At 40.1% G+C, this 27677-nt stretch overlaps 3 protein-coding genes across 8 annotated transcripts in view; 1 reads left to right on the top strand and 2 right to left on the bottom strand.

Annotated features, from left to right (window-relative positions):
• apc2 (APC regulator of WNT signaling pathway 2) overlaps nt 1-12344 on the top strand; it is a 42148-nt gene extending 29804 nt beyond the window's left edge. For both annotated transcript variants that reach the window (XM_019346229.2, XM_019346228.2), the window contains exons 8-14: nt 487-585; nt 775-1180; nt 1514-1612; nt 2349-2488; nt 2802-2996; nt 3232-3446; nt 3688-12344. In XM_019346229.2, the coding sequence (XP_019201774.1) occupies nt 487-585; nt 775-1180; nt 1514-1612; nt 2349-2488; nt 2802-2996; nt 3232-3446; nt 3688-9199 (6666 nt within the window). In that variant the 3' untranslated portion in view covers nt 9200-12344. The remainder of the gene's footprint in view (nt 1-486; nt 586-774; nt 1181-1513; nt 1613-2348; nt 2489-2801; nt 2997-3231; nt 3447-3687) is intronic.
• A 369-nt stretch (nt 12345-12713) lies between these two features.
• On the bottom strand, nt 12714-15811 carry lg15h19orf25 (linkage group 15 C19orf25 homolog). Of its 2 annotated transcripts, none has more exons than XM_013275921.3 (3): nt 15611-15811; nt 14852-15037; nt 12714-13581 (listed from the first exon to the last, which is right to left on the bottom strand). In XM_013275921.3, the coding sequence occupies exons 2-3, from the start codon at nt 14991-14993 to the stop codon at nt 13400-13402; spliced, it is 324 nt and encodes a 107-aa protein (XP_013131375.1). In that variant the 5' UTR covers nt 14994-15037; nt 15611-15811; the 3' UTR covers nt 12714-13399. The 2 variants fall into 2 exon arrangements, with proteins under 2 accessions (XP_013131375.1, XP_003452614.1); XM_003452566.4 differs by having other exon boundaries at nt 15618-15810.
• Nucleotides 15812-16605: 794 nt separating this feature from the next.
• reep6 (receptor accessory protein 6) lies at nt 16606-26992 on the bottom strand. Of its 4 annotated transcripts, XM_005457312.4 has the most exons (8): nt 26766-26992; nt 22988-23081; nt 22295-22433; nt 21909-22077; nt 21678-21820; nt 21097-21119; nt 19183-19205; nt 16606-18687 (listed from the first exon to the last, which is right to left on the bottom strand). In XM_005457312.4, the coding sequence occupies exons 1-6, from the start codon at nt 26896-26898 to the stop codon at nt 21105-21107; spliced, it is 693 nt and encodes a 230-aa protein (XP_005457369.1). In that variant the 5' UTR covers nt 26899-26992; the 3' UTR covers nt 16606-18687; nt 19183-19205; nt 21097-21104. The 4 variants fall into 4 exon arrangements, with proteins under 4 accessions (XP_005457369.1, XP_005457368.1, XP_005457372.1 ...); XM_005457311.4 differs by lacking the exon at nt 21097-21119; XM_005457315.4 differs by lacking the exons at nt 21097-21119; nt 26766-26992 and adding an exon at nt 23854-24220.
• Nucleotides 26993-27677: the final 685 nt, after the last annotated feature.

The raw sequence follows: 27677 nt of genomic DNA, 5'->3' as shown, positions 1-27677 counted from the left end.
TTGTGTGAATTGAAACATGCACTTATGAATCTTTGTGTTCACTTGTGGATCATACCAAACACATTTGTAACATTTCGGAGAAAATATTTCTTCATATGAAACAACGATCAATGTGTCCACACCAAGATGATTATTATAAATAACTTAAATTAAAATTAAATGTATAACAATATTTACTGTACATGAATAAAAATGCGAAATTATCACCTGCAGATTTATCACCTGCCTCCACTATGTTTATCATAGTACCTGTTCTGAACAGGTTTGGGGCAACAGGTTTGTTTGAGGTAAACATCACCCATAATGTTAATAATAAAAATAAAACTGAACTGAAAATATAATTTATTTTATCTAAATAATGATAAAAGAAATTAATTTAAAAAATAGAAAAGTATAGCTGTAAATGCAAAAGGTGGAGATCAGACTAGAAGTAGGCCAAAGATACCATTCTTATGCATTTTTCTTCTTCTGTTTTTCTGTGTGCAGCTGTCTGGTGCTGAGAAGCCCCCTGCTGGAGAACCAGAGAATAGCAGCTCATCATCAGCGACAGCAGCAGGAACAGAAGCTGCAGACGGTGGTAGCAAGGTAACAACACACCTTAGAATGTTCAGTATCCTTCGATGAAAAGAAATTGAAGTTTTAGAAAAACTCAATTAAATGTCTACAACATTTTACTTATAGAGTGAAACTTACAAAAACGTACCCTGTCATTGTATAGTTTGTAACTATGGCTGGTGGAAGTGGATAAGATCGTTACTGATGTTTCCTCCCCAGGTGGAGATGGTCTTCTGGTTGCTCTCCATGCTGGCTAACAGAGATAAGGAGGAGATGTCCCGGACTCTACTGGCTCTCTCCAGCTCTCAGGACAGCTGCATCGCCATGAGAAAGTCTGGCTGCGTCCCCCTTCTGGTCCAGATTCTGCATGAAGGCCCGGACGGAGGCAGCGGTCCTGGTGAGACAGCAACGGGTGGTACCACAACAGGCTGCAGCCGTGAGGCCAAGTCCAGAGCAAGCGCTGCCCTCCACAACATCATTTACTCACAGCAGGATGAGGGCCAAGCCCGCCGGGAGATGAGGGTCCTGCACATGCTGGAGCAGATCCGGACCTACTGCGACAGTGGCTGGGACTGGATCGAGAGTCACGCCGGGACACCTTCGCCAGGGGGAACCAGAACCACAGGTGAGCCAGGTTTTTAAAAAAAAACTTACGATCAGAACCCGAGCAACCAAAAAAACATAATAGGATTCACTAACCGGTGGGTGACATCACAACACCTACATCCATCTTTTGTACAGTTAAAGATAAACAAACTTACATGTCAGAGGTATATTCTTTGAGGTTAGTTGTATCCTAGAGTGGAGATCAAAAATCTAGAGATTTCTTTCCTTAAACCATAAGAAATAAAACCACCAGTGATCCAAGTTCTGTTTAAATCTGATGAAACCAAATCAACAGGTTCAAAATAACGTAAACTTATGCAGATGAGGTTAAACATCTTGTTTTTCTCCACAGATATCCCTGAACCCGTGGACCCTCAAATTTGTCAGGCCATGTGCGCCATCATGAAGCTCTCCTTCGAAGAGGAGTTTCGACGAGCCATGAACGAATTAGGTTTGTTTGACACCAAAGGACCAGTTTGCAGTTTCTTTGGTGCTTTTGTTTTTGTGCTTAATTGCGCTTATACAGTGAAAGTATCAGTTGTTTTCTGTAATGCATAGATTTGATATTTGATCTGTTTTATTTTTAATGTGTTTTCCAGCTATTTCAATTCAATTCAATTTTATTTATTAAACAGTGCCAAATCACAATAACAGTCACCTCAAGACCCTACAATAATACATACAGAGGGAAACCCAACATATGACCCCCTATAAGCAAGCACTTTGGCAACAGTGGGAAGGAAAAACTCCCTTTTAACAGGAAGAAACCTCCAACAGAACATGTACCTGCAGGAGTGCCATGAGAGGCTACTTAAAATTATAAATAGTTTTTTATTATTCAATTTTGGAATTTATTTTGCAATTACCACAAAATATTTATATTTTAAATAGCAAACATATTTATTAAAGCCATGGAATATAAATTCTGTTTTATGTCTCATCATTGGTGGGAGTCACAGCAGAGCAGTGGCTGTCGCGTGGCAAAAGTAATAAAAGGTGTTAAGATAAACTAAAGGTTAGAAGGAGTTTTGGAAGAATTTAAGATTTGAAATTGGGCCAAAGTTTGGGAATGACTCCAGTAAAGTATCAAGTTTAAAAATACTTTGGTTTATCTTTACTACAACAGAGCTTTGATTTGTAGTATGTGTTTTGATATTTTCACATGAGTTTGTTTTTATTTCTTTCAGGCGGTCTGCAGGTGGTGGCAGATCTGATCCACCTGGACCAGGAAATGTACGGCATGCAGAACGACCCCATCAACATGGCTTTGCGTCGCTATGCAGGGATGGCTTTGACCAATCTCACCTTCGGGGATGTCGTCAACAAGGTACAGAAAGGCACTGTGAGGAGGTTAACTGACAGCAAAGGCAGTGCAACAATAGCAGCACCCCACTCACTGCACTCCTTTAATCTGCCTTTTTCAGAATGATCACTTTAATCTAAAAGTCCCAACAGAAGTCTGATACGGACAGATAGTTTTGCTGTCAACACAATAAATAAATAAATCTTAAATTTTCTTTTTAATTTATTATTTTCTCTGATTATTTTTACTTACTTTACTTTGACAGTAGCATCATTTAGATCTGGCTCAGCCCTTTTTAATGATCCACTACAGTAATACATTCATTTTACTCCTGCAGGCCACTCTGTGTTCGAAGAAGAGCTGTCTGCAGGCTTTAGTGGCCCAGCTGGCCTCCGACAGTGAGGAGCTCCATCAGGTGGTCTCCAGTATCCTGAGGAACTTGTCCTGGAGGGCTGACATCAGCAGTAAGAAAGTCCTCCGAGACATCGGCTGTGTGTCTGCACTGATGACCTGCTCGCTACAGGCCACCAAGGTAATGAAAACAAATATCCCCCCAGAGAAGGAGGAGCAATCATTGTCGAGTTCTGAGATGCTTTTATTTTGGAAGATCAGAGAGAATAATCTGGAGGAACGGAATGAAACAGAATTTATTACAACATTTAAAGTTTATCTTCATCACTTTAATCTTTTTTTCTTTTGTTTTTTTTTACCTTTTTTTTCTTTGCTCATACCTAAGAAACCTGTTTTTGTGTTTTTTGGTTCTGCAGGAGTCAACGTTGAAGAGTCTTCTGAGTGCTCTGTGGAACCTGTCAGCTCACAGTATCGACAACAAGGTAGCAATCTGTTCAGTGGATGGTGCTTTGGGCTTCCTGGTCAGCACACTGACGTATCGCTGTCAGACCAACTCACTTGCCATCATCGAGAGCGGCGGAGGAATCCTTCGAAATGTGTCGAGTCTGGTTGCCACACGAGAAGACTATAGGTGTGCTCATGAGACTCAGATGATCAGATTTTATTCAGACATTGTTGCATTACATTACGTTGATGTTGTAGAAAGGAGATGCAATATGATGTTCACCAGATATATGACCAGAAACCATACAATAGTATAAAATAACACAATCTGAACTAAACATAAAAACCTACAACTACAAAAGAGGGATTTTTCAGTTGTATATAGCAAAGTTATTAAAGTGCCTTCTCCATTCTTTCTTTCTTTGCAGGCAAATCCTCAGGGACCACAACTGCCTCCAGACTCTGCTGCAGCACCTGCGCTCCCACAGTCTGACTATAGTTAGCAATGCCTGCGGGACTCTTTGGAACCTTTCGGCCAGAAGCCCAAAAGACCAGGAGCTGCTGTGGGACCTCGGGGCAGTTAGCATGCTGCGCAATCTTATCCACTCCAAGCACAAGATGATAGCCATGGGCAGCGCTGCAGCTTTAAGGAACCTCCTAACCAATCGACCGCTTAAATATAAGGACACTGCAGTTGTATCCCCCGGGTCTTGCATGCCCTCACTCTACATGAGGAAGCAGAAAGCTCTGGAGGCAGAGTTGGATGCCAAACATCTCGCAGAGACCTTTGATACTCTTGAAAAACAGAGCCCCAAACACCTGACCCTCAACAAGCCACTGCGTTACATCGAGAGTTTGGCAAAGGATTACGCATCTGATTCCGGTTGTTTTGATGATGATGAGGCTCCAAACATCTCAAGTAGCCTGGACACTGGGAGTTTCTCCATGCTGTCCATGTTTCTCACCAACTCTAACCTCCTGCAAAACCAGCTACGCAAGAGGGATAGTGAGCCTGAGAGAGATGTAGACCCGCCTCAGACTGTCGAGAAGAAACATGCTCCTCCTGATGATGTGGTCTCTGCTGCTGCAGAGAAGCTAGCAAAAAAGATCACCAACACAGTTGCCAAGATTGACAGGTTAGTGGAGGACATCACCATGCACACATCATCTGAGGACAGTTTAAGCCTAAGCTCTGAGGACCACCTGGCAGACTGGCCTTATGGACTGGATGAACTCAATGAAGCCCGGGCAAAGTCATGTTCCCCCTGCCGTCTCTCTGATACAAGCAGTTTAGCCCACAGGGAGCGGCTCAGCAGAGCCCATGCCCTCTTGCGCCTCAAAACTGCCCATACTAGTGTATCAACAGATAGTCTGAACAGCGGCAGCACCAGTGATGGATACTGCGGAAGCAAAGACCAGATGCGCCCTGCACCAAAAGCTCTAATGATGCAACAGCAACGACCCAATCAGCTCGACCTGAAGGTGGCTCATCAAGAGTATATTAATGTAGGACCTGCTGCCCTGATTGAGAGTAACCAGCAAGAAATTCCAGAGAGAGATTCTGCTGAAAACAAAAATGGAAAAGTTCTAGAGCTCAGCAATGCAAACACAGAAAAGAACCAAGATCCACCTGTACAAACACCAGTTAGTGCATCCACTAAAGTGTCCTCTGATGTCAGCATGACTTCAATTAAACTGTCTCCTACTTATCAACAGGTCCCTCTCATTCAGAGTGTAGCCAAATTTGGTGTAGCAAAGACTGCTATCAATGTCCAGGCTGCCCAAGCAATGAGGCGGCAAGCATGGGTACCTACTGTGATGACAGGAGGGAGTATTGCGAAATTTTCTCCAATAACTTCAACCAGAAGCCCAACCATTGGAACGATGGAGACAGTCCAGAAATATTCTGTGGAAAATACCCCAATCTGCTTCTCTCGCTGTAGCTCGCTGTCCTCCCTCTCCTCAGGTGATGGAGCTCTGGATGGGCAAAGTGAAAATGAACTGGAAAGTGACTCATCATTAGAAATAATTGAAGTGGAAGATGGAGAAATGGTGAAGAGAGTCGAAGAGGATGAAACCTTGGAGGATCTGAGTGACAGTCAACTGCTAATGACTGATTCAAAAACCTTCCCAAGCAAAGAGACAAATCCCATTGAGATCCCCTGTCCAGCCAAAAGGGAAAAAGTGTTCCTAAGAGGAGCTTCCCCTGCCATAATTGAAGACAGATCACCCTCTAGTTCATCTGAGAACTACATCCATGAGACACCCCTGGTAATGAGTCGCTGTAGCTCGGTCAGTTCACTGGGTAGCTTTGAGTCTCCTTCCATTGCCAGCTCAATTCAGAGTGATCCATGCAGTGAAATGATTGATGGAACAATAAGCCCTAGTGATCTTCCTGATAGCCCAGGGCAAACCATGCCTCCCAGTCGAAGCAAAACTCCATGTTGTGTTGAGCCCAATGGGCCAGAAACACAGGTGACAGGAATAGCAGGGCAATGGGAAAGCAGTCTGCGGAAGTTCATGGAGATTGCAGACTCTAAGGAGAGGTTTAACCTTCCTCCTGATTTGGACACAATGATCTACTTTACTGTGGAAAAACCCACTGAGAACTTCTCTTGTGCTTCCAGTTTAAGTGCTCTACCTCTACACGAGCACTACATACAGAAAGATGTAGAGCTTAAATTAACTCCCCTGCTCCAGCAAAACGACAACCCTGAGGAGGATGAGCAAGGACCTGACAATGGGGAGCGATACAGTGAGGGCAATTCAGATGATGACATAGAAATCTTAAAGGAATGCATCAACTCAGCAATGCCATCAAAGTTGAGAAAAGTAAAACCTTGCCTGATGACCACGATCCCTCCTCATATTCTGAATTCCCAGGCCCGAAAACCAATTCATCTTCCAGTTTACATGATGCTCCCAAATGGCAAAACCCAAATGTGTCCCGGGAGAAGAATTGTCATCCCTCAAAAAGACTTAAAATTTGATGATTCATCTTTTACTGATTCAGCAGAAGGAACACCTGTCAACTTCTCAAGCACGACATCTTTGAGTGATGAAACACTGCAATATCCAGTGAGGGAGAGGGGGGCTAAAGACTGCACAGCTAAAGGTATGAACAAACAGAACGATGAGGCAAAGAGGATTGAAGACTTGAGAATATTCTCACATTTCCACAAACCCAACCGGATGAACTACTCACCTGAGATACAAATGAGCAGAACAACCAGACATGTCGTTCCCACTCAGAAGGTGCTGATGCAGAGCAAAGAGGTAGCTGATAGAGTGGCAAACCAAAAAAATCGTGAACAGTCTCCTAATCAGCAAAGAAGGAGACAAGATCAAGGCCCCATCAGAAAACTGGAACTGCCTGTCATTAAGCAAAACACAGAAAGTAACATCAATATAGGTTCACAAAAAGGAAATACAATGTACCGACAAACAACACACTCTTCAGAGGACAGCAACAGCTTCTATGACAATGACAATGAAGTCATAAATCGAAAACATATCAGAGAACCATGCAAAAGCAATCTTTCCCGAAGCATGACAAATATTGGCCGGTCAGATAATTCCCAAGCAAAGTCCAGAGGGTTTCACAGGATAAAACAGAATCTGATAAAAGATGAATCAATGGCTTGTTACTCACTCAGCTCCTCTCTCAGTTCACTGAGTGATGCTGAATATGATGATCATAAATCAAAAGCCCAACAAATATGGTACAAGAACAGACAAAATAAAGCAGTGAACATAGTACAGCAAACAAAGCCAGTGAACATTCACTGCCAATATGAAGAGCAAAGCTCGCCAAGTTCTGTCAGCATGGATTCAGAGGACGATCTCCTTCAAAAGTGCATAACATCTGCCATGCCCAAACAGAGAAGGAAGTTGGCTGCCAGGAAAAAGAAAGCAGAAAATACTCAGAAACAAAAACACAAGGTTTCTGGTGGGTGGGACATGGATGAGGAAATAGATAGTGATGACATGGCATGGGATAAAGAGTCAGACCTCAATAGTGTTGAATGGAGAGCCATACAAGAAGGTGCTAACTGTGTGGTCACTGGACTACAAGCTTCAAAGTCTCAAGACCCGTCCTCTGAAGAAACTGAGTCGGTCTTATCATTCATGTCAACATCCAGCTTTACACCCAAAGAAAGAAAGTTTGCTAAGGACAAAAAGGCAAATAAACCTTTAGACTTTGCACAGCGCAAGCCAGTTCCAAACTTACCAGTGGTTTTCAGAGGCAGGACAGTCATTTATACACCGAAAAAAGAGATGGCTCCATCACAAAGACCACCTCCCAGAAAAGTACCAACCAAAACAGATGCTCCAAAGAATCCAAACCTAGCGCAGCACAGATCAAAGAGCCTTCACCGGCTAGGCCACCCCCAGGATATGGAACTGTCTTTGCCAAAGAGGAGCTCTACCCCACCTCCAAGAATACCAAAAAGTTCATCTTCTGGATCATCACAGAGCTCAACACCATCCAAACAGTCACAGAAGAAGATAACTTCTCCAGCTCAGACTAATAAATCCATCCAGAAAAAGAATGCTACACCAGCTAGTAGCCCACCAGCTACTAGTCCTCCTGAAAGAAAAGGACGCTCTCCTGTTGTGAATCAAAATGAGAAATCCCCACCACCTAAAACTCAGAAGTCTCCTGTCCGAATTCCTTTCATGCAAAATTCTGTCAGGCAACCCAGACCATTGTCCCCACTGGTAACAAACCAAACAACTGGTAGACAAACAAACCAGGTCAATGGGAAAAGGGTGGTACCAGCCAATCGGTTTGATCTCGTTAGGATGACTTCTGTCCATTCAAGTGGCAGTGAGTCTGATCGCAATGGATTCTTGAGACAGCTAACTTTCATTAAGGAATCAAAGACCATGTTGAGACGTGACAGCTCTGCTCGCAATGCAGCGGGATCTCAGAATGGATCACCTCGCAGAGCAGTTCCTGGAGCTTCAGCTGTCTTCTTGTGCTCATCCCGATGTCAGGAACTTAAGGCTGCTGTGCAACCCCCAAGAAGGGTCCAAGTAAAAGATCCAGATCAAAAACAACAAATCCAGAGGCCAAACACTGGCCTTCAGAAGCAGACAACAACTCTATCAAGAGCAACATCCAGTGAAAGGGACCTATCTTCAAGACGCCCAGCTAGGAGAACAAGCTCTGAAAGTCCCTGCAGGGTGGCTCAGCGAAATGGACCTGGAAGAGTTTCTGGACTCAGGCAGCAGCAAGACAAGGACACCTTTAAACGTCATGCCTCATCACCAAGCATAAACATACTGAGCCGAGTAACCAGTCGTTCTTCCCTCCGCTCCTCTTCATCTGATTCAAGTGGGAGAGCGAAGAGTGAGGATGATACCAAGAAGAAAGGGCACAGGTCCGGATCTCGACTAAAAGATGGAGTTACCTGGAGGAGGATCAGGGATGAAGATGTACCTCAAATCTTGAAGAGTACTCTGCCAGCAAATGCATTACCTCTGGTGCCTTCTCCTGATGGAGAAAAGCCAAAGCCACCAGCTCTTCCAGGAAAACTGCCAACCATTCTACTTGCATCCCGCAAGACAAGTGATGCAACCGTCCAGACAGAAGATTTATCAAATAACAAGACCAACTCAAGTACCTCACCTACAGTCGAAACAGCTCCAGTTATCTCTGAGGAAGTAGCAAGACTGGCCCTCCTCAGAAAGATTAGTGCCACCTCTGGGAGTAACCTACAGGAAGGAGATTCAGAAGGCTCTCTGAGGAGCACCGTCTCCACTGGAACAGCAGATAGCCACATGGGCGGAGCTGTGACTTTCCGACAGGGATCCCCCAGCAAGGCTGCACGAGTCACTCCATTTAATTACATCCCCAGCCCCATGACATGCTGTCTACAAGACAGCCAGAACCAAGTAGGGACAATAATTGAGAAGTCAGGGGAAAAAAAGTGAGTCATGGTGTATTTGGTGGATTATTGGTTGATACAGATGACTCAGCACTCAGATGGACAGATGAGGAGTGTGCTGGTCCCTATACCTCGGGTATTGACCCTTATTTAAACCATTCACTGGAATCAAATTTTTCTCTGAGCAATTGATTATGGCTTCCTTCTACCATTCATACAAAGTTGGATGTATGCATTGAGGCAAGTCCGACCTGAACAAACCACCAATAACTGTCAGTTATTGCACTTCTAAGGAAAATCTCACATGAAGAGAACGTGCATTTTTGTACTCCTTTTTTTTGTATTTGTAGAATAATCATTGCCTAGTAGAAATTAGAAATTTCAGCACGTATATCATCAGTCTCTTGGACACAATCGATTAAAAAGACCAATATTATGCAAACTTTTGAATGATCACTTGGTTGGACTTCTACATAAAAAGGTTCAAACTGTGGCAGACTGTTGACAGACTCTTACTGACATAAATACACTAACATGTAAAGTATTTTTTACATAAATACATCATCGCTTGGAGTCCTCCTTCCGTGCTCAGCTGAATATGATGTTAGCCTTTCCTGTTACATACAGAGCCCAGTAGGTTTTCCACATTTCCGAGGAAACCAATTGCTCAAATGCACTTTTTTCCCCCAAATCGCTGTCCTATATCAATATTACACTTGTACTTCTGTGAATTTTCCTATTTTATTAATTTCCTGATGTGTGTATACACTTTGTGGATGTTTTTTGGAAACTCAACGCATTGTTGTCTTTTCAAAGGCATCCTTTATAATGCGTTAAATGATAAAAATGTAACTAGTACAAAACTGAAAAATCTGGATACCAAAATGAAAGTGAAAATGAATATGTTGAGGTTTTGGGCGTGATTGCTTGATATTGCAATATGAATATACAAGGTGTGATCAAAAAGTTCTTTTTAAAAAGGTCCAAAAAGAAATCAAAAACCTTACCTGATTTACAATTGGTCAGTCTCACATTCATGGTCATCAGTGCAGCTGCATTGAATCATTTTCAGTGCAGCTGCTATTTTTTCTCTCTATAGAAGTCCTGCTTTTTGATGCACAACAGTTCAAGTCATTTTCACTGAATGCTCTCCTTCAGACACGTCAGTCTCACCAAGTGCACGAGGACAGGACTTCCACATAATCATTTAAATAAAGCCACATTAGACGCTATCTGGACATGCCCAAAAAGATGAGCTTGGACAGAAAATCAGAAGTGTAAATCGGAATGAATTTCTTGGTCCTATTCTCAGAACTTCTTGTTCACACCTTAAAAATCCACCAAACATATTTTTGTCCAGTCTTGCACAACAGCTATGCCACACATTTTCAGATTTTGTTGACATTAACACAAAGGTGATAATTATGTTTATTTCAAGTGAAATGTTGGTTAATCTTCCTAAAAGTTTGTCCATTTGCTTAGAGGGGCAAAATATAAGAACTATCCATTATGACCTTGACAGTAAACAATATCATTAACACCTTTCTGACAATCTATTAGCATCATAAAAGCAGACATCATGCCGCAGCTGTCGAGTCAGATTGCACATGTGTTTAGTGAATGTGTGAATGTATATTGCTATACAAAACCTTTGCTGTACAGCAATGAAATCTAGCAGTTTAAATTGAGCATTTCCATAAAACAGTTCTACTCTGTCATTTGAAAATTGCAATGACCCAAACATGCAGAAATATTACAGCATCTTCCACAGAAAGCATTTTAGCATCAGCAGATTCTGAACGATTTCACTCTTTCCAGTTCTCTTAATGTGTCTTAATCAGTATTGTAAATATGCAGATATACTACAGCTCCATGGTGGGTAGAAGAGCCTTGGTGTCACTCCCTGACAGCATGCTAATATATTCACTGACTGTATACACACACCTGTTAACATTGTGGACACTGAATAATATTCAGTGTTAATATACTCTCCAAAGCCCGACAACAGCGTTACCTGCCATCTGTATTGTTGTGCTGCAAAAACCTATAAAGATATAAGCTGTCAGCATAGATGAGCAAAGCGACTCCATGCCTCTGACGTTGTGTTTGCTACTAGATTCAGGTACTGTTTGCTATTTCACTGATGGTCGGGCTTTGAGTGGACAGACGTGCGTTCTCACAGAAGTCATCTTCTGGAAGTCTTTATAATGTGTTAATATCTGCTTAACTGTATTGCTGTAAAAGTAGTGATAGGTGGAAAGTACAAAGACGATGAATATTCTCTGTAATTGTACCATCACTCTTTCATGTGTGCCCACTGAGCTGAATGGGATGAAAGTTAGTCTACATTAAGGGGCCGGTAATTTGAAAAAACATAATTCCTTACTGTATTCTCAAAGCATGTTTCAATAAAACCCAAGAAGTTTTCGAATGCAATCCTTTTAAGTCCCAACACCCATTTAAAGTTTTAAAAGTGATTCATTCAGAAATCTATCTCTTGAGTGTCAAACACCACTGGATTTTGTGCAAAGCTCTGGAAAAAATAACCGAAAACATCTGCAGAATATTGCGCACATGAAAGTCACACAGAAGAGTGTTTTTGGGGAGCAGCTAAGAGGTGCAGCTGTTTGCTACTTTATCACTTAGCCAACCAGAAAAATTAGATGAAAATTAAAAACCTATTAAATCATTAGCTTAACATATTCCCCATGAAAAAGCATAGAAAAGTCACAATACATCAGTAAGATGTGAAAAATGCTTTTATGATGTAGACCTAACATCTGATCTGAGCTTTCCTAACCAGAGAAAAATATTCAAACATAATGATTAAAATATTTCTGAACATCCAGTGAAAACCTTTTGAGCTTGTAACTATAGACCTGAGAGGAAACTAGCTGAGTGTTTGACACTCAAAAGACAGACTTAGGGTGCAGAATCACATTAGCAGCCCCATCCAGACTGAATGAGGTGTGAACAAGATGAGCAGGGAGACAAATACCATCTCAGTCTCTGCTGGTGCCTTGTTTATGCGTGACTGGAGACAAGTTTAATGCAGGTCTGAACCTAAATGTGAACTTGGGCGAAGCATCGTGAGCGTGAACAAGGCTCCAGAGGTATCATGGTAGCGTGCAAAACAGACGTTTGTCATTTTAAATGTCTTCATTCAATAAAAAGTGATGTGTTTCCTTAAACCACTGTGTCGACTTTCTTTCCAGTCAGGGGTGTCCACACCGCCCAAGTCATAACAAGTCGTAATTTGCTTTGCCCAAATGTCAGGTTTCACTGGTTAGTGTGTCTTTATAGCTGGTAGAAGCTTTCTTATACGGATTTCACTTTATTTGGACCCAACGCCAAATTGTTCTGGTAAAGTGCTGCCCTCTGGTGATGGCAGTTTTATTGCATACAAAATGTAACTTTAAAAACAAAAATCTCCCAAATTATGTATTAAAAACAGTATGGCTACACTGTGAAAAAGTTCACACTGTGAAAAGCAACCAATTTCCAAATATGACAAAAAGCTTAATACGTTTTATAAAAAAAATAACTCTGAGCAAATGATATTCAAACAACAGCTTCTTTATAAAATTGACTTTCAAAATCAAATCTCAAACAATGAAATACATCATCTCTAAATACAACCATTTAATTTTTTTGGAATTTAAGCCTTAATGACCTACAGGAACCCTTAGAAACAACAAACTGGCAGTAAAAACAAACAAAGTTGTTAGTTTGACCATGACTCAAAGTAAATGTAATTTGGGCAACAATTCTTAAGACAAGGTGCTTTCTTGCTTTCTTTAAGATACCGATTAACCAAACAACTCTGATCATTTATTTTTATCTTTACAATATGTAATCTGGCACGTTTGCTTGATCCATTACATCAACATTTATTTCAATCTCAGTTAACATACACCTGGAAAAATGTGAAAGATTAAACTGCTACATGACATTAACTATACTAATTATAATTTAGTAATGATTGACATCAAACTCTTCCTGTTGCTTCGCATTTAAAGCTTTGCTCAGCATCAGACTTATTGTGAAGTAGTCTTGATCTCCAACAATCCTTAGGTATACAAAATCGTGTACTTCTGCTCTAGGGTTAGAGGTCAGCTAGAGCTGTGCGCCTGACGCAGTGGCACCAGCGCAGGTTTGTGCCGAGCCAGTGAGTTTAAGAAGACTTCAGTGAAACTGAGCCAGACCATGAATGACAAGGAGAGTCTGTCCAACAGGAAAGGTCAAATCAGAGTTGTTGACTTTTGATTTCTTCCACCTCTCTGTCTGCCTGCTCTCCTGCTGCTTTCAGCTCTTCCCTCTGCTGTACCAGCCGGTCCCGAGCCTCCTGCAGCTCCTTGTTCAACTCCAGATATCGACGACACTGCTGGAACCGTAGCTCCACCTCACTGTCTGCGGGACGGGGCACGTCTAAGGAGGAAAGAGAGTAAACCAGGAGATTACGACCAGTTTGTAAATTTCTTGCTTCAAACTATATCTGATGCTGCTGCTTTATAGCAGATATATAGTGTCCCTGAGAGGTCAAATACCTTATGGGAAAAAAAAAAAAAAAAACAGCAAATAGAAAAACAGCACAAAAACACACTAACAGACGTTGAATAAACCAAAACAACACTGGGGGAGAGAGTAACATGACTAAACTAATAGTAAATGTGTTTCTACATTATTATGAGCCGTGCAATTAGCTGTATCTTTTTCTGCTTCACAGATGAACTCTCCACTTCCTTTAAGCATGTTTCAGTCCAACCCTGTGCATGTATTGCTTTCTGTCACTTTTGCAGCCATTACATCACGTTATTGTCTCCCCAAAATCACTTCCATTGTGTTTTGTTAGTTCTGTTTTTTATACTTCCATTTGTGTTTTATTCAACTTCTGTTGTGTTTAGTTTTTTTACGATTACTTTCATTTTGTTCTTACCTCTTGAAGCTCTTTGCTGAACTAAGAATTATCTGTCATATTCCACTTACAGAACTGTGCATCAGAACTTAATAAAGGGTGCCCATGCTGCTACCTTGGAGAAACTTGGAAACCATTTCAATGGTCATCAAACCACTTTGTTTTTTGCCTTTATTACATAGTGAAGAGAGAGGCGAGGACAAGCTGCAAAGGGTTGTGGGTCAGACTCAAACCCAGCCACTGTATGTGGCTGCTTGCTCGCCCACTGAGCCAAAGTGGCACCCCGTCAAACCGCGTTTTTAATTGATACATACTGAAGTGTCAAAACTGGTCATCAAGTGTACAGAGGAGAATGTCAAATGTCATCAGAAGCTGTTGCCACATTGTTACCTTGCAGAGAATAGGAGTTTCTGGTAGTTTTGCTTGGCTTGGAGGTTATAGTTTAAATCAATTAAGTCGATTAAAACACAAAAGAGTAGATCACAACCTCACACCACCCTACTGCAAATATGCTGAACTATTCAAAAATAATATAAAAAGGTTTACTTCGTGTTTTTTTCCCTGACAAAGAAGCTTCTTACAATGCCCTGTGAAATTAACATTTCTGCCTCTTATATTCATCAGTCAGTCGTGATATGTAAAAAGTGACTGTGACTTCTGACATGCTGCTTTAATGAAAGATACCAAACTCGCTCTTTCTCTGTCCCTCCTTCCAAGTCCTCCCAGTTTTAAAAGTTGCCACTTACTGTCATCCCCACCCTATACACGTCTCTGTGGAGTCACCTTGTCCAGTCTTTTCTAGGATGCTGAAGATCGGGTCATCAGGAGCAGCTCTGTCGAGGTCTTCCAGGATCTGGTCCACGGTCGGGGGCTCAGGACGGCTGGGCAGCACCATCCGCTTCTTACTTTTAGAGCCAATATTCATTCTCCTAAAGTTTGAACTCCAGCTCCTTCGAATGCGACACAAACCTGACCCAGGTTAACAGAGTTTATTTAATGAGGTCCAAATCTGCTTCTCGTGTTCAACAGCAATTTTATCACTATCTATTACTGTTTGCCTTTAAGCTCCATTTAGAATACATTCATTTTGTACGTATTTAGGTCTTGAACATAAAGTCTCATAAAATCTCCTCTGGATTTCTAAAAAGGTGGAGGATCGTTGGCGAAATAAAAAACAATTTTAAATATATTTCTAAACTGCTGTGTTCTTGTTCGTCAATTCGGCTTAAAGCAAGTCATTCAAGAATTATCTAAATCATAAGAGTGTACTTTCTGAACTTCATCCATTCCTTTCTCTTAATATAGCCGAACACAGCAATGCTAGCGGCTAGCCTAATCACTGTGAAAATGACTTGCAGCAAATTGTAGAAATAGTAAAAAACTGTAATTAACCGGTGGAATATTTTGAAGCCGAATTTTGGAAAACGTTCTGAAGATTGCTGAGAAGTATTTTTAACTACGACACATGCAATTATTTTAGCTGGATAGAGGTTCTATATTATTTCGGAATCTATGAAATAAGGGTTCGTAGCTGATGCACACCAATTACCAGAGTTTGTCCTGGCCGGTGAAACCCTGCAGTGCGTCTCGACAGTCGTTCCGTGTCCTCACTGTTCGTTAACCCGGACTAAGGAGTAGAAAAAACAAGCTAATTCTGCTGATAACACGGCTAACATTAGCAAACAAACTTAAACCTACGGCACGTCAGTACGCCGCCTGCCACGTCAGCACGTCGGACGCATCCCATGAAACCGTCAGAGGCTAAAAACTCTTCTTAATTTTATCAGAATTTTGATACCAGATTCACCATAAATCGTATGTAAAATTAATTCTATGTCACAAACATTTTCCAGCAAGTCATTAAAGCCATTAAAATTGTCCTTTTAAGAATGAATTTGAAAATAACGTAACAATTCAAACAGACTTATGTGGAGAAAAAAATGAACTGAAGAAAAGACCAGATCAAGAATCAGAGCTTGAATAATGAAATCACTTCATTTCAGGTGTAGCATATCCCATTTGGCTTTGCTCACCGTTTGCATTTTGTTTTTTAAATATGGGACGTTATGGGAAATATGGGACAATTTCTCCCAGTATACCTTTGTAGTAAAATATGTTGTATTTTTATATAGTATTTTTAATATATGGATTCTAGTATATTTTAATACCAGAATCCATATATATAAATCACCAAAATATAAATAACCTGTCACTAGCGCCTATCTGTCGAGTACCAGTGATATCTGTGAGGTGAGATGTCTGCACAGGTTCCAAAGGAAAGGATTATGTACCCAATCACAGCCTGCTGTGACTCTGCTGGACCAGCACTTCAGAGAAGTTTGTTTCCTCAGGCTGTGAGATGAGTCATCCTCCACACTTCACCATGAGAAAAAGCTTTATTTTTGTGCCTTATATAAATTCATTTATTTATTTGTTTTGTTGGGGAGATTTAAATCTCAAAATCTTGAATCTAATTTACCAAAAAAAGCATAATATATTGTAACATATGTAATATATTACATAAGCAGCACAGCTAATGAAAAATGAATGCAAAGCACCCATATTTATTCAGAAATATCCAGTTATGAAAATGCCACAGCAGCATCTTCACACTGCAGACGACCACAAACCACATGAGTAAATAAATAATAAATAAATGAGCAACATATGTAAAATGTATTCTCTTATGACTGGAACAGTACCTCCTGATATGCAACCTCCTAAATGAGGAATCCAACCATGATGGGATGGACATATTTTATCTTCACTGAGAAGGAGTTCTCATGTTGTTCACCTTCATACATGTGCTATAATTATATATGAACATCAACTAAACCAGCAGTTGTTCAACACATTTGCTGAAAAATGTCAGAAACTGTTTAATTGTTGCACATTCCTTTTCTTTTGATAGAAGCCAATCAGTAAATCTGCTCGTTTGCAAAGAGCCCTTTATAGTTTTTCCTGCATGCTTGGTAGGAGCAGGCGAGGAGAGTTGTGTTAAGTAAACAGTAATCTTAATGTCATCATTAGCAGGGATGGGCAAGATTTTCAGATATTTGTAAAGACTTTGATAGGAAAACCTGAATGTTTTGTTTTTATCTTAAAATACTGTATGTAATTTCCCTTTGTTTCAAGGATGTAATGTACCAGAAGGTGGCAGTGATGCACATAGAAACAATGTGTGGACAATATTTCAAAAATCAAAACAGAAGGTGCTATAAGCTGAAGCATGTGTGACACAGTGACATTAGATTTTACTGTATGATGAGGAGAAACATGCAAAGCCAAGTACAGAGCCAACTGCAGCTGTTACAAAGTCCAGTGTGCAACTACTTACATAACAAATGATAAAAAACAGGTCAAGTGCAAACTCCATCAGGTAAGCATGCCACAGTCTAACACAACAATGTGCAACCATGTTAACACATTAGAGAAGCAGTTTAGCTGAATGGTGAAAATTGAATTATTCTGCACAATTCTCAGTGGATCTCATTTCCAGCTTCATGACTCTGAGCTTAGCTTAGAATAGCACAAACGCATTCATTTATCTCATTTATCTCAAAAAGGAACAGGTCTACTACTCTAGTATACCTGTTTACCGTGATTATACAGTATTATGCAGGAACACATGACGTATTTCTTTGCACCCAAAGAATGCGACTATGAGCTTTTGTTCACTTCATTACTAGAATACTGTCCATTTTTGCCTTGTTATACTCATGATACACCTTAATAACAGATCACCCTGGCAACACAAAAATTAGTCATTTATTCTATAAGAAGAAGAAAGAAGCCACCCATCTAAAGTCAAACTAGTCAGAGCACAGAGCGAGTCACGAACACAAATAATTGGAATCCTTGGGCGCCAAAAAAAAAAGCAGTGTGGCAAGCGTTGTGCTAAACGGTAGGTCCTGCAATTAAGACAAAACAGAAATCATTTCTGCTGAAGCCAGTTCATTCAAGTATTTGGAAAAAGTTTAAGTGCAGATGATGGAAAAAGTCTTTAGCTGCCCGGGTCTGAAAAAAAAAGACCACATCTGCAAAGACTTTGACAGACTGAGCTAAAGAGTCCAGCCAGCTAACAGTCCCATAGTTATGCTGCAAAAGTAGAATTCCCACAAACTTAGGTCAGACCAGCCACTTAATTTTAATCCATAAAGAATCCTTAAATGTAAGGTGAACTTTTAACTTATTCTTATGAAGTGTGGATGTGAGCTTGATTTAATTTAGCAGACTCTGGGTCTTCTATCCGAATCAGGACAATAGAAACAAGTAAAATCCAGGGCAACAATACAGCTTCTGTGAGTTATTTATAATCCAGATTCAGGAGGTTTGCATAGAAAAGATTTAATAATTTAAAAAAAACAAAGAGCAGCATTGTTCCCAGAAATCTTGAATATAAACAAAGAAGTAAAAAAGATGTTTTCAGATTTTAGCTTTTCACAATGTCCTGCTGCACAACTATAACATGATTTTTTAAAAAAAAAAAAAGGAAATCAGTCTCTTTGACAGAGGTAACAATCCTGTTGAAATCTGTCAGGATGATGAGGAAAAACCCTTTTTCCCTCCTTTTCTTCCTCACCAAGGCTCCTCCTCTTCCTCTGCTGCTATCTAAAGAACTGAATAAACAGCAATGAAACACAGTGTCATTTATTATTTTACCGGTTTGTGATTTCCTGCTTCTTTTTTAACTTGTCAAGTAAAGTCCTACCATAATTATTACATTAATTAGAAGCATAGACAAAGAATGTATTTATTATGGTGTGCTTAACCTTTCATCACACAAACTAAATCCTGTTACTTGGTTATTTAAAGTGACTGAGTGTTTATTTGCTTCCTTTTCATGTTCATCTCCTTAAAGTATAGTTATAGTTAAAAAAAACTGATTGAACTGATTGAATAAGTTCAGTTACAATTACAGGCCATATTTAATCCCCCCACCTCTCCTCAAGTTAACTTTTTACTCTCCAGCTCAGTTGCAGAAACTGTTCGAACAGAACACAAATATCTGGACGTGAAGTTTGACTTTCAGAAAATATTTTAGAAAGAAAGTTATTTATCCTGAGAAAAAAAAGCCTCTGTATTATTTTGATTTGTTATTGTGAGTAACTTACCATCAGTCTACACTGAGTTCATCCTGATGAGCAGACATATAACAGACACAACCGAAGGTTAGAAACAAAAAACATTAAAATGAGAAGGGAATTATTTGGGGGGGGGGTTCTGTTCCTAAAACAACCTCATGGATTAATTTGAATACTGGAATTAATCTCTGAATGTAGAGTTGTGGTCAGAAGTTTACACTCATCATGTGCATGAATGCCATGGGCACTTGATTTGGGACGTTTTAATGTTTTGCACTAATCCACACATTGTCAGAAGAATACATAAATGAACACAACTGAAACACAAATGAACTCTACCAATTCTGCCAAGAAGAATGGTTAAATATCTGGTCAAAGCTTGCTGATGGATACCAAAAGTGTCTGGTCCAGGTTAGGAATGGGTACCGGTATCGTTCTGACATAAACGGTAGTAACCAGACCGAAAAGCAGCGCACATTTCTGCGCTTTTTCTTTCCTGAGATGTCATATACTTTGGATTCTAGCTAATCATTTTACCTTTCTAAGGATAGTAGGCGGGCCCAGGTACGTACGTTCTTTTAGAGCAGAGCTACAGATTAAAAATGCCCAAGGCGAAGCGATCAAAAGTCTCGCTACTTCACAGCAAAAGATGCAAACTCTGCAACAAGTGCTTTAAGCTGATACTGTGCAAGGAGGTAACACCTCAAATCTGATGAAACACCTGGCGACGCATAGCGTTTTTTTAAAAGCCGAGAAATGCACCGTATTTGATAGCTTGCTCCGAGGCCTGTTATCGACCCGGAGTTAGCAACATCCCCCAAGAACCCGAAGAGGACAGTCCTGGCCCCTAGCCCTGCCAGTGTAGCAGAAATGATGAGGATGATGATGGCAGGAGCAGCCGTTCTCCTCTGCGTGAGTAGCTTAGCCGTATAGCTCCAGAGAAGGCTAATATGATCTTTTTGCAAACCCCCCCCCCCAGCTAAACATGAGAGGATTTAGGACAAAGTTTGTGTTTTCCATTGTTTAAGCACCGGTTCCAACCAAAGGAGGTGTGTTGTATCAACAGAAAAGGCTAACTTGGTTATCATTTTGCAGAAAAAAAGAGACTGCTAAAAATAAAAACATGAGAGGTTTTTGGACAAAGTTTATGTTCTCCATTCTTTAAGCACCTGTTCGAGCACCATTTAAGCACCGGCACCGTTTCAAAAGTACCGGTTTGGCACCGGTATCGGATAAAACCTAAACGATACCCATCCCCAGTCCAGGTGCAACTTGATAATGGACATTTAACCAAAAATTAGTGGGGGTATATGACTGTGTGAACTAGAGAAAATCCAAAATCAGTTCAAAGTGCATCCAGTTCTTGTTTTTTTCAAGTTTTTAAACATGCAAGGTGTACAGTTATTCCAGCAATTCAAAGAAATCTTGAAAAGCCCCAAATACCATGAGATTCATGCAGATGATGCCAATGATGAGTGTGCGTAAAGTTTCTGCCACCATGGTATGTTGATACACATCCAACCCACATGTTCTGCTTTGGTGTAGGTAGTGTGAAAGCAGAGCTGTTCCAATTGGTAAGACTGTGTAATTCTGGACACACTTTCAAATAAAAAAAATAATAGTAAATTTGATTTTCTAAACATATTTATCTCATACTGGGCCTTTAGTTCACCCTCTGGTCCTGATCTTTACTCTGACCCAATGTTGAAAACTACTAAGCAGATCATTTTCTAGTGCTTCTGTTTCTTCTGGACCACTAAGAGCAGCAGGTAAAGTTGAAGAGGGAGTATTAAAAGGTCTGTTCAGGTCTTCACACCTAGGATAAAGTATCCTGTCTGTTTTAGCTTCAAACCATTAAAAGCACTGCTGGTCTACATGCTTCACACCACATTCACTGTCTGTACAACACTGTGCTACTTTTTAACACTTAACCAGCTGACTTACCAAACTGGTTAACCCAGGAAAGGCTGGAACAGGTAACAAGATTAGCAAAAGATCAGCGTTTATTGCTCATCTCCTATATGAACACATAAACACTTGATGTAGATGAAGGACAGGTCTGTTCCAGCATCAACTGTGAGTCCACTTTACCCAAACACAAGCAACAAAATCATAACTGGAGTCCACTTAACAGCCACAGGTGTCATTAATAACCGTGGATTTCTGTAAGTTATGTGGACAACTTTTAAAGATGATAAAATAAAACAAATCAGCTGACCTTTTCATCAGAGCCACTTGATCTAAACAATGCTTGATTGCTTTGAACGCCAAGTACCGATCCGCTACATAAACAGTGTTAGTGGGATTCTATATTGAAGGGACTGCTGATCAGTTTTCCCAGTTAGGTTACTGACAGTAAAGGGAGATGCTACAAGGCTTACTAAATGAGAACACATCACTCAGCAGCCTGTAGAGAGGACATAAACCAGCAGACTGCAAATTTCCAAGTTGCAGTAAGCTGCTTTCACTGATATAGTTCAAGGTGGACAGACTGAGTAAAGGGTGAAAACGTGTATTTTACATACTCTTCTTTCTTCGTTCATCTCTGATGGACCAACTTTAGCTGTGGATGTTTCTCCTGATGTACTTGGTAAACTTTTAGCTTCAGACTGAGCAACAGGTGGCGATGGTGTGATCACAGCTTTGTTCTTCACCAGAGTGGTCAGGACTAAGGAGGGAGAAGAACGAGAGAGAAAGTACATACATATTTAAATCTTCTGTAAAAGGCCCTAGCGGTGGTCCTGGGCCAGTTATACCTTCTCTGGTGAGGTTCTCGGCAGCACTCATGGCCTTCCCACTGAGGTCGCTGACCATGTTGTCCACTGTGGCCTCATGGCGAAGGAAGGCAGGCCGAACCACTTTGTTGTAGATAATCTGTGAGCCATTCCAGGACACTGGGGCCATGCACCACAGTAAGAAGAGACACTGGAACCACATAAGAAGGAGATTACTGGAATCACTAAAACCTTTTACCTGATCTCAATTCTAGTATGATGGTCATAGTCCTTCAAAAAAAAAAAGGTAGTAGTTGATATAAATGCAGTATTGCTTCTATAATTCAGCCTAAAAGAAGCATTTTGTTCTTTAGGGTGATCCATAAAAGGGTCTAGCACATATCATTGGTTCCTAAATGTTTTCTCACCTTAAAAGCGTAGTAAAATGGGAACCAGTAGAGGAAAATATCAGAGAAGAACTCGCCCAGACTGAAGACACCGTACACCACCCAGTAGGTCAACCATTTTGTGTCATCTTCTTTGCACGGGCTTTCGATGGCTTTGACTCTGCACAAAGTTGGAATATTGTAAAAGAGCTGAGAAATATGTTGATCCTTCAAATATGATAAAGACATCTGTGCCTCTGCACCAGTAACACGACTATTTGCTTTAGTCACTGAACCTTATTACAGATATAAATATCATGAACTTTAACAATAAAATCAGTCACAATTTCAATGATGTCACCTCCAAATTATCCAGACAAAGTCATCTTTATCAGTTGTGCTTCTTCAAGGGCAAAACCAGAATGCACATCAGACAACTTCCTTAAGCTTAATGACATTAATGTCTGAAAAGTTATAATAAAATTATTTTTTGAAATGTAGTAAAATGTCTTAATATAAATGCATAAAATGTCCAAATATCAGTAAATATATACTGTTGAAAAGATTGATATATGCCAAAAATGTCACAAAAAGATAATAATACTGAGAAAACTCAAGTGTATTGTAGGCACAGTTGTTATACTGTCCTATGAGACTGCCACATGGATCCACTGAGTATGACTTCCTACAACAACGAGGAAAAGAAAATAGAAAAAAAGAGAAATAAAAACTTACGAATAATAAGCTGGATAAACAAAACCAATCAGGTTGCAGAGGAGGGAGGCACCATATCCGTACACCAGGTAGAGTCCGGTCAGCGAGACGGCACCTGGATGAAGACAGATGTTTTGTTTTCTATGTACTGCTGCTATTTAGTAATATATATATGAGTCTGGAATACAAACACTGAGAAATGTGTCTTTCAAATATTTAAAGGAGTTATACTCTGCTTTCTTTTACGCTCTGAAGTAACATTTCCTGTAAATCACAATGCATAAGTGGGGTGTATGAGTGGACAAGCCTCGACTTCCACAAACTTTTTTGCAGTTAACAGTTTTACAAGTAAGTGTTCAAATCTATTTCATTAGACTGCATTGCAAAAAACAGCCAGTTTAACACAGACTCGACCAATTTGGAACAAAATTAATGCAGAAGAAAGTGTTTCCTGCGAAAGACTTCTTACTGACCAGCAATGTAGACATGGACGAAAGAACAGGGCCATAGCATTAAAAGATATGCTTGATATGCATGCTCCCCACAGAAAGGCACCAGACCGGATTCAAACTCAGGACTTCTTCTATCTAAGAGGCAGCAATGCGATCTGTGCTTCCACCTTAATGTACATTTCCATATATTTCATAACCTTCCATAACTTACAATGAAGAAAGGTAATGTCCATCATGAACAGGAAGTAAAACCTGTTTCATTATCCGTGTAAGACAGAAATAACAAGGTATATTCTCTGCACAGTGTGCCCGGGCTCACAGGCCAACAATGTGGACATTTCACCCAAATATCAAAACAAATCTGAACAACAAGCAAAATTTCACTGATTGTCTGACAGCCAGACGGACAGGAAGTACTGTAAAAAAGTGTCCTACCTCTGATCAGCTTATGTTGCTGTTCACACATGGAGGCGGCGCTGCTCTGCTGCCTGTCTCTGTGGATAATCAGCTTTAACGTCAAGGCTCAGAGCGGGAGACAGCGAGCACCAGGCACCACGCTGACATCATGTCCTGCTTAATGTGCTACAAATCCACTGCACCAGCATCAACGTGCTCTCAATACACTGCTGTTCCCTGCTCACTGGATCACTGTGTTCACACAGACCTGAGAGCCCTTTTTAAGACTACCAACAAAATACACTGTTTGATCTGTATTTATTTTTAGAAAACAACAAAACTTTCTTGTAAAAATGTCGACAATATTTATAAAACAATATAATGTGCAAGAGCTTCAGGAATTCAGCAGGAAAGGCAGAAGTAGAGTAAAGTGATGGTTCTCTTCCCATTTTCTGTTAACACTGAACACACTGCTGTGATGTTTGAATAACCTTTACTGAACTCACCGTAGACAAATCAAGTATGGAGGTTTTGCCTTTAAGATTTTATGGCAGAAACGTTTTTTATTTCGACCTGAACAATGAACTCCTGAACCCACAGAGGTTTTCTTTGTCAGAGCTGGATGGAAAAGCCATTTTTATGGTAAATGGACGAAAGCACTTTTCTACTCTATTTGCGCACTCAAAGCGCTTTACACAACTTATACATTCACCCATTCACACAAGCACTTTTTTTCATAGCTGGTTCTAAGTGCTTACTATCTGACATTTACACACATTCATACTCCAATCCATGCATCGGAGAGCAACATGGGGTTAATATCTTGCCCAAGGATATTTGGCATGCAGACTGGGATTGAACCACCTTCCAGTTACCTGCTCTACCACCTGAGCTACACTCACCCCCATTTTCAGTTAGCTAATTTGGATGATTTGCCTTTTAGAAATGAAGATGAAGTAACATGGTGTAAACTAATTAAAATTCTTGAAATCAGAAACCCAACAAGACCTTTGTTGGGGTGGCTGTGGCTCAGGCGGTAGAGCAGATCAGCTACTGATTGGAAGGTTGGTGGATGGCTTCCCCAGTCTGCATGCCAAATATCCTTGGGCAATCCATGCGTTCATTGGAGTGTGAATGTTTATTATTTGCACTTAAACCCCAAATAATTAAATATCAAGAGCAGCCTGAGAGTCTGTGTAACTCTTCCAAGGCTGAAAATTTCAACCTTCCACCAAAGGAATTGAGTCCCGGGATCAAGAAGGATATTTGATCTGAATTCATTTGTGATGCTTTCTTGAGAACATTTTCTGTTAGGTCCACACAGGACTAAAAATAATTAATAGGCCTCCCTCTAAATGGCTAACGTGTTGTGACCATGTTAGGGACCACATGGTCTAGGAAACAACTGACACTAAAGATATAAAATAAAGTCAAAAGAAAGAATCCTGTTAACAACCTTAGCTTCTGTTACCCTCTTGATATCCAAAAGATTACCAAAAATGTTTTTTATTTTTTATTTTTTGTATAGCTTTGTTTTTAAATTGGTGAAAACATTTTAAAATCTGTGACATTTCAAATGAAGTCTTGTGTATTTTGCTGTAACAGAATTTCTTTTAAAATATTCTCCATTTGTTGTTGCAAACATGTGAAACTTTGATTTAAAGGGGACTGGATGAGTTGCCAGTGTGGGTAGGATAATTCTTTTGATTGTTTCTAAGCAGTTATAATTCTCTTATTTCACCTGTCATTGTTTAAGGTTGCCCTTTATGCTTATGAAATTATGCGTCATTATAAACAATGACTGGTGTCCTATCAGAGTTTGTTTTGGGTTTTTTTGTCTGAACTTAGCCAAAATGTGACAGAGAAATTAATTAAAGGTGGAAAAAATACAGCTTTAGTTCCACACAAGATACTAGCCCCAGTTTCAGTTTTTCCAATTTCATTGTACTATTGTACCATATATGACTGTGCAATAACAATAAAGAGTTATCTTTAAGAGACAGAGAGTTATTCAAGGTTACAGCTGCAGAAAGCTTTTGGGACTACCGCAGGTTTCTTTGAACCACATTAGTGTTTGTGGATATTTACCCATTCAGAGTGAAGGATTCCTGGTATGAAGCCTACACAGATGTGCTTGTGTGTCCTTCACAAAACCAACAGTGTATACATCGCCAATTAAGCCATTTTTTTAGGTATAAAGCTGACTATTTGAAAACTGGATCAGAACAGGAAAGAAGTGATAGCGGGTTACAACAGTGAGGAAGAAATGTGATAAAGATTATGCTTAACCTTTAAAAAGCATGAGAAGTTCAGACAGTGGCTATAGGACAGCTTCTTTGTTTTTGACACTCGGTTTCACTTCATTTTATGACTGGTCTTCTGTGCGGCAGGCAAAAAGTTACACATAAGCTGAGCGTAGGACCAGCATCAAACTGGGGTAAAACCAGTCCTTTAAAGCTGCTAACATAGTTGATCCAAGAACTAAAACATAAGAAGATATAAAGAGACTTCTGCCCATCGCTGCTTAGTCAGAGAAAGTACTAAACATTAGTCTTTCAGCTCAGGGTGATACATGTCCTATCAAAGAACTGGACACAATGAAGCAGGCACTGCCACAAAACCAGGAGCTTAATGATCCTAAAACCCCGAAGGGCCGCAGAGCCAGTTTATCTGAGTTCAATATGACAAAATATTTATTAGTGCAGAGGATTAACTGCAGAATAAATGAAGCAGAAAACCTCCTGAACATTACCAGCTTCCTGTTGTGGACGGCAGCTGATCACAGGAGGATTAACTGAATCCTCTTCAGGTTTCCACTGGCCTGCAACAAGCTTTATACAAATCAACTACATCTAGAACGAGAGCAGAATGATCCAGAAGTAGCCATGTGCTACTACACAAAGCAGGCAAGTTGGGAAAAAAATAATTCTAGAAGATTAAATCACACGTACCAAGAGCAATGACCTTCTTCTTGATCCCAGTTTTCTCCTCCATTTTTCCCAGAATATCTGTCACCACATTTTTCTCATTTAGAAACTTTTCAGCTCGGTCTTTGATAGAGGTGATAATATTCAGCAGGCCCATTTTCCTCAATCTGGTCCTCAGACCACAGAGAAGTCGGAGGACAACAGCCTGCAGTGAGTCCGGTGCCGAGTTTAATCCTCTAACAACCACAATCTGCTATAATGAGGAGGAGGAGGAGGAGCACGCAAGGAGGTATTGAGAAGTTCTTTTTATAAATATTTTCATTTATTAAAGACAGAGTAAAAAGTGAAGAAGCTATATACATGATATATATCAGCTAGGCTTTACACAGCTTTATAGCTCAGCCACTGATCAGTCAATTATTATCAATGACTGTGCAACACTTTTGTGCAGGTTAGAGCAATTTAAAATACTTTAGAGAGGAGTGACAAAAGTCTATTGTAAAAAGAATAAAGTCCAAAGCACACAGGTTACAACAGCTATTTAAGTGTAATAAAAAGTGTAATAAACATGATAGGTTTTCTGTATATATGATCCATGACAAAGGTTTGAAGGGAATTTAATACTCTTACCTGATGTTTTTCAAGAAAACTCACATTTCCTGATAAAAAGGTGGCATTATTCCTTTATGCAAGTCAGTTTTCCATATATCAAAGATAAAAACAAATTAAATAGTTACCTGATTTAACATGGACTCTTCTCCCTTTGAGGGTCATTTTGTTCTTGCATATTTGGAGTACCTTCATTTCTATTCCTTTAAAAAATGCAGTTCTAAAAAAGTTTGAAAGTGACTGTCATGTGAAAATGGCCAGCTTTATATCAATAATAATAATAATAATAAAGAAGAATGAAATGAAGAAAAAGGATGCCTCACCGGT

This window comes from Oreochromis niloticus, linkage group LG15 (genome assembly GCF_001858045.2).
Source record: "Oreochromis niloticus isolate F11D_XX linkage group LG15, O_niloticus_UMD_NMBU, whole genome shotgun sequence".
NCBI lineage: Eukaryota > Metazoa > Chordata > Actinopteri > Cichliformes > Cichlidae > Oreochromis > Oreochromis niloticus.
This window is presented reverse-complemented; position numbering and strand designations above follow the sequence as displayed.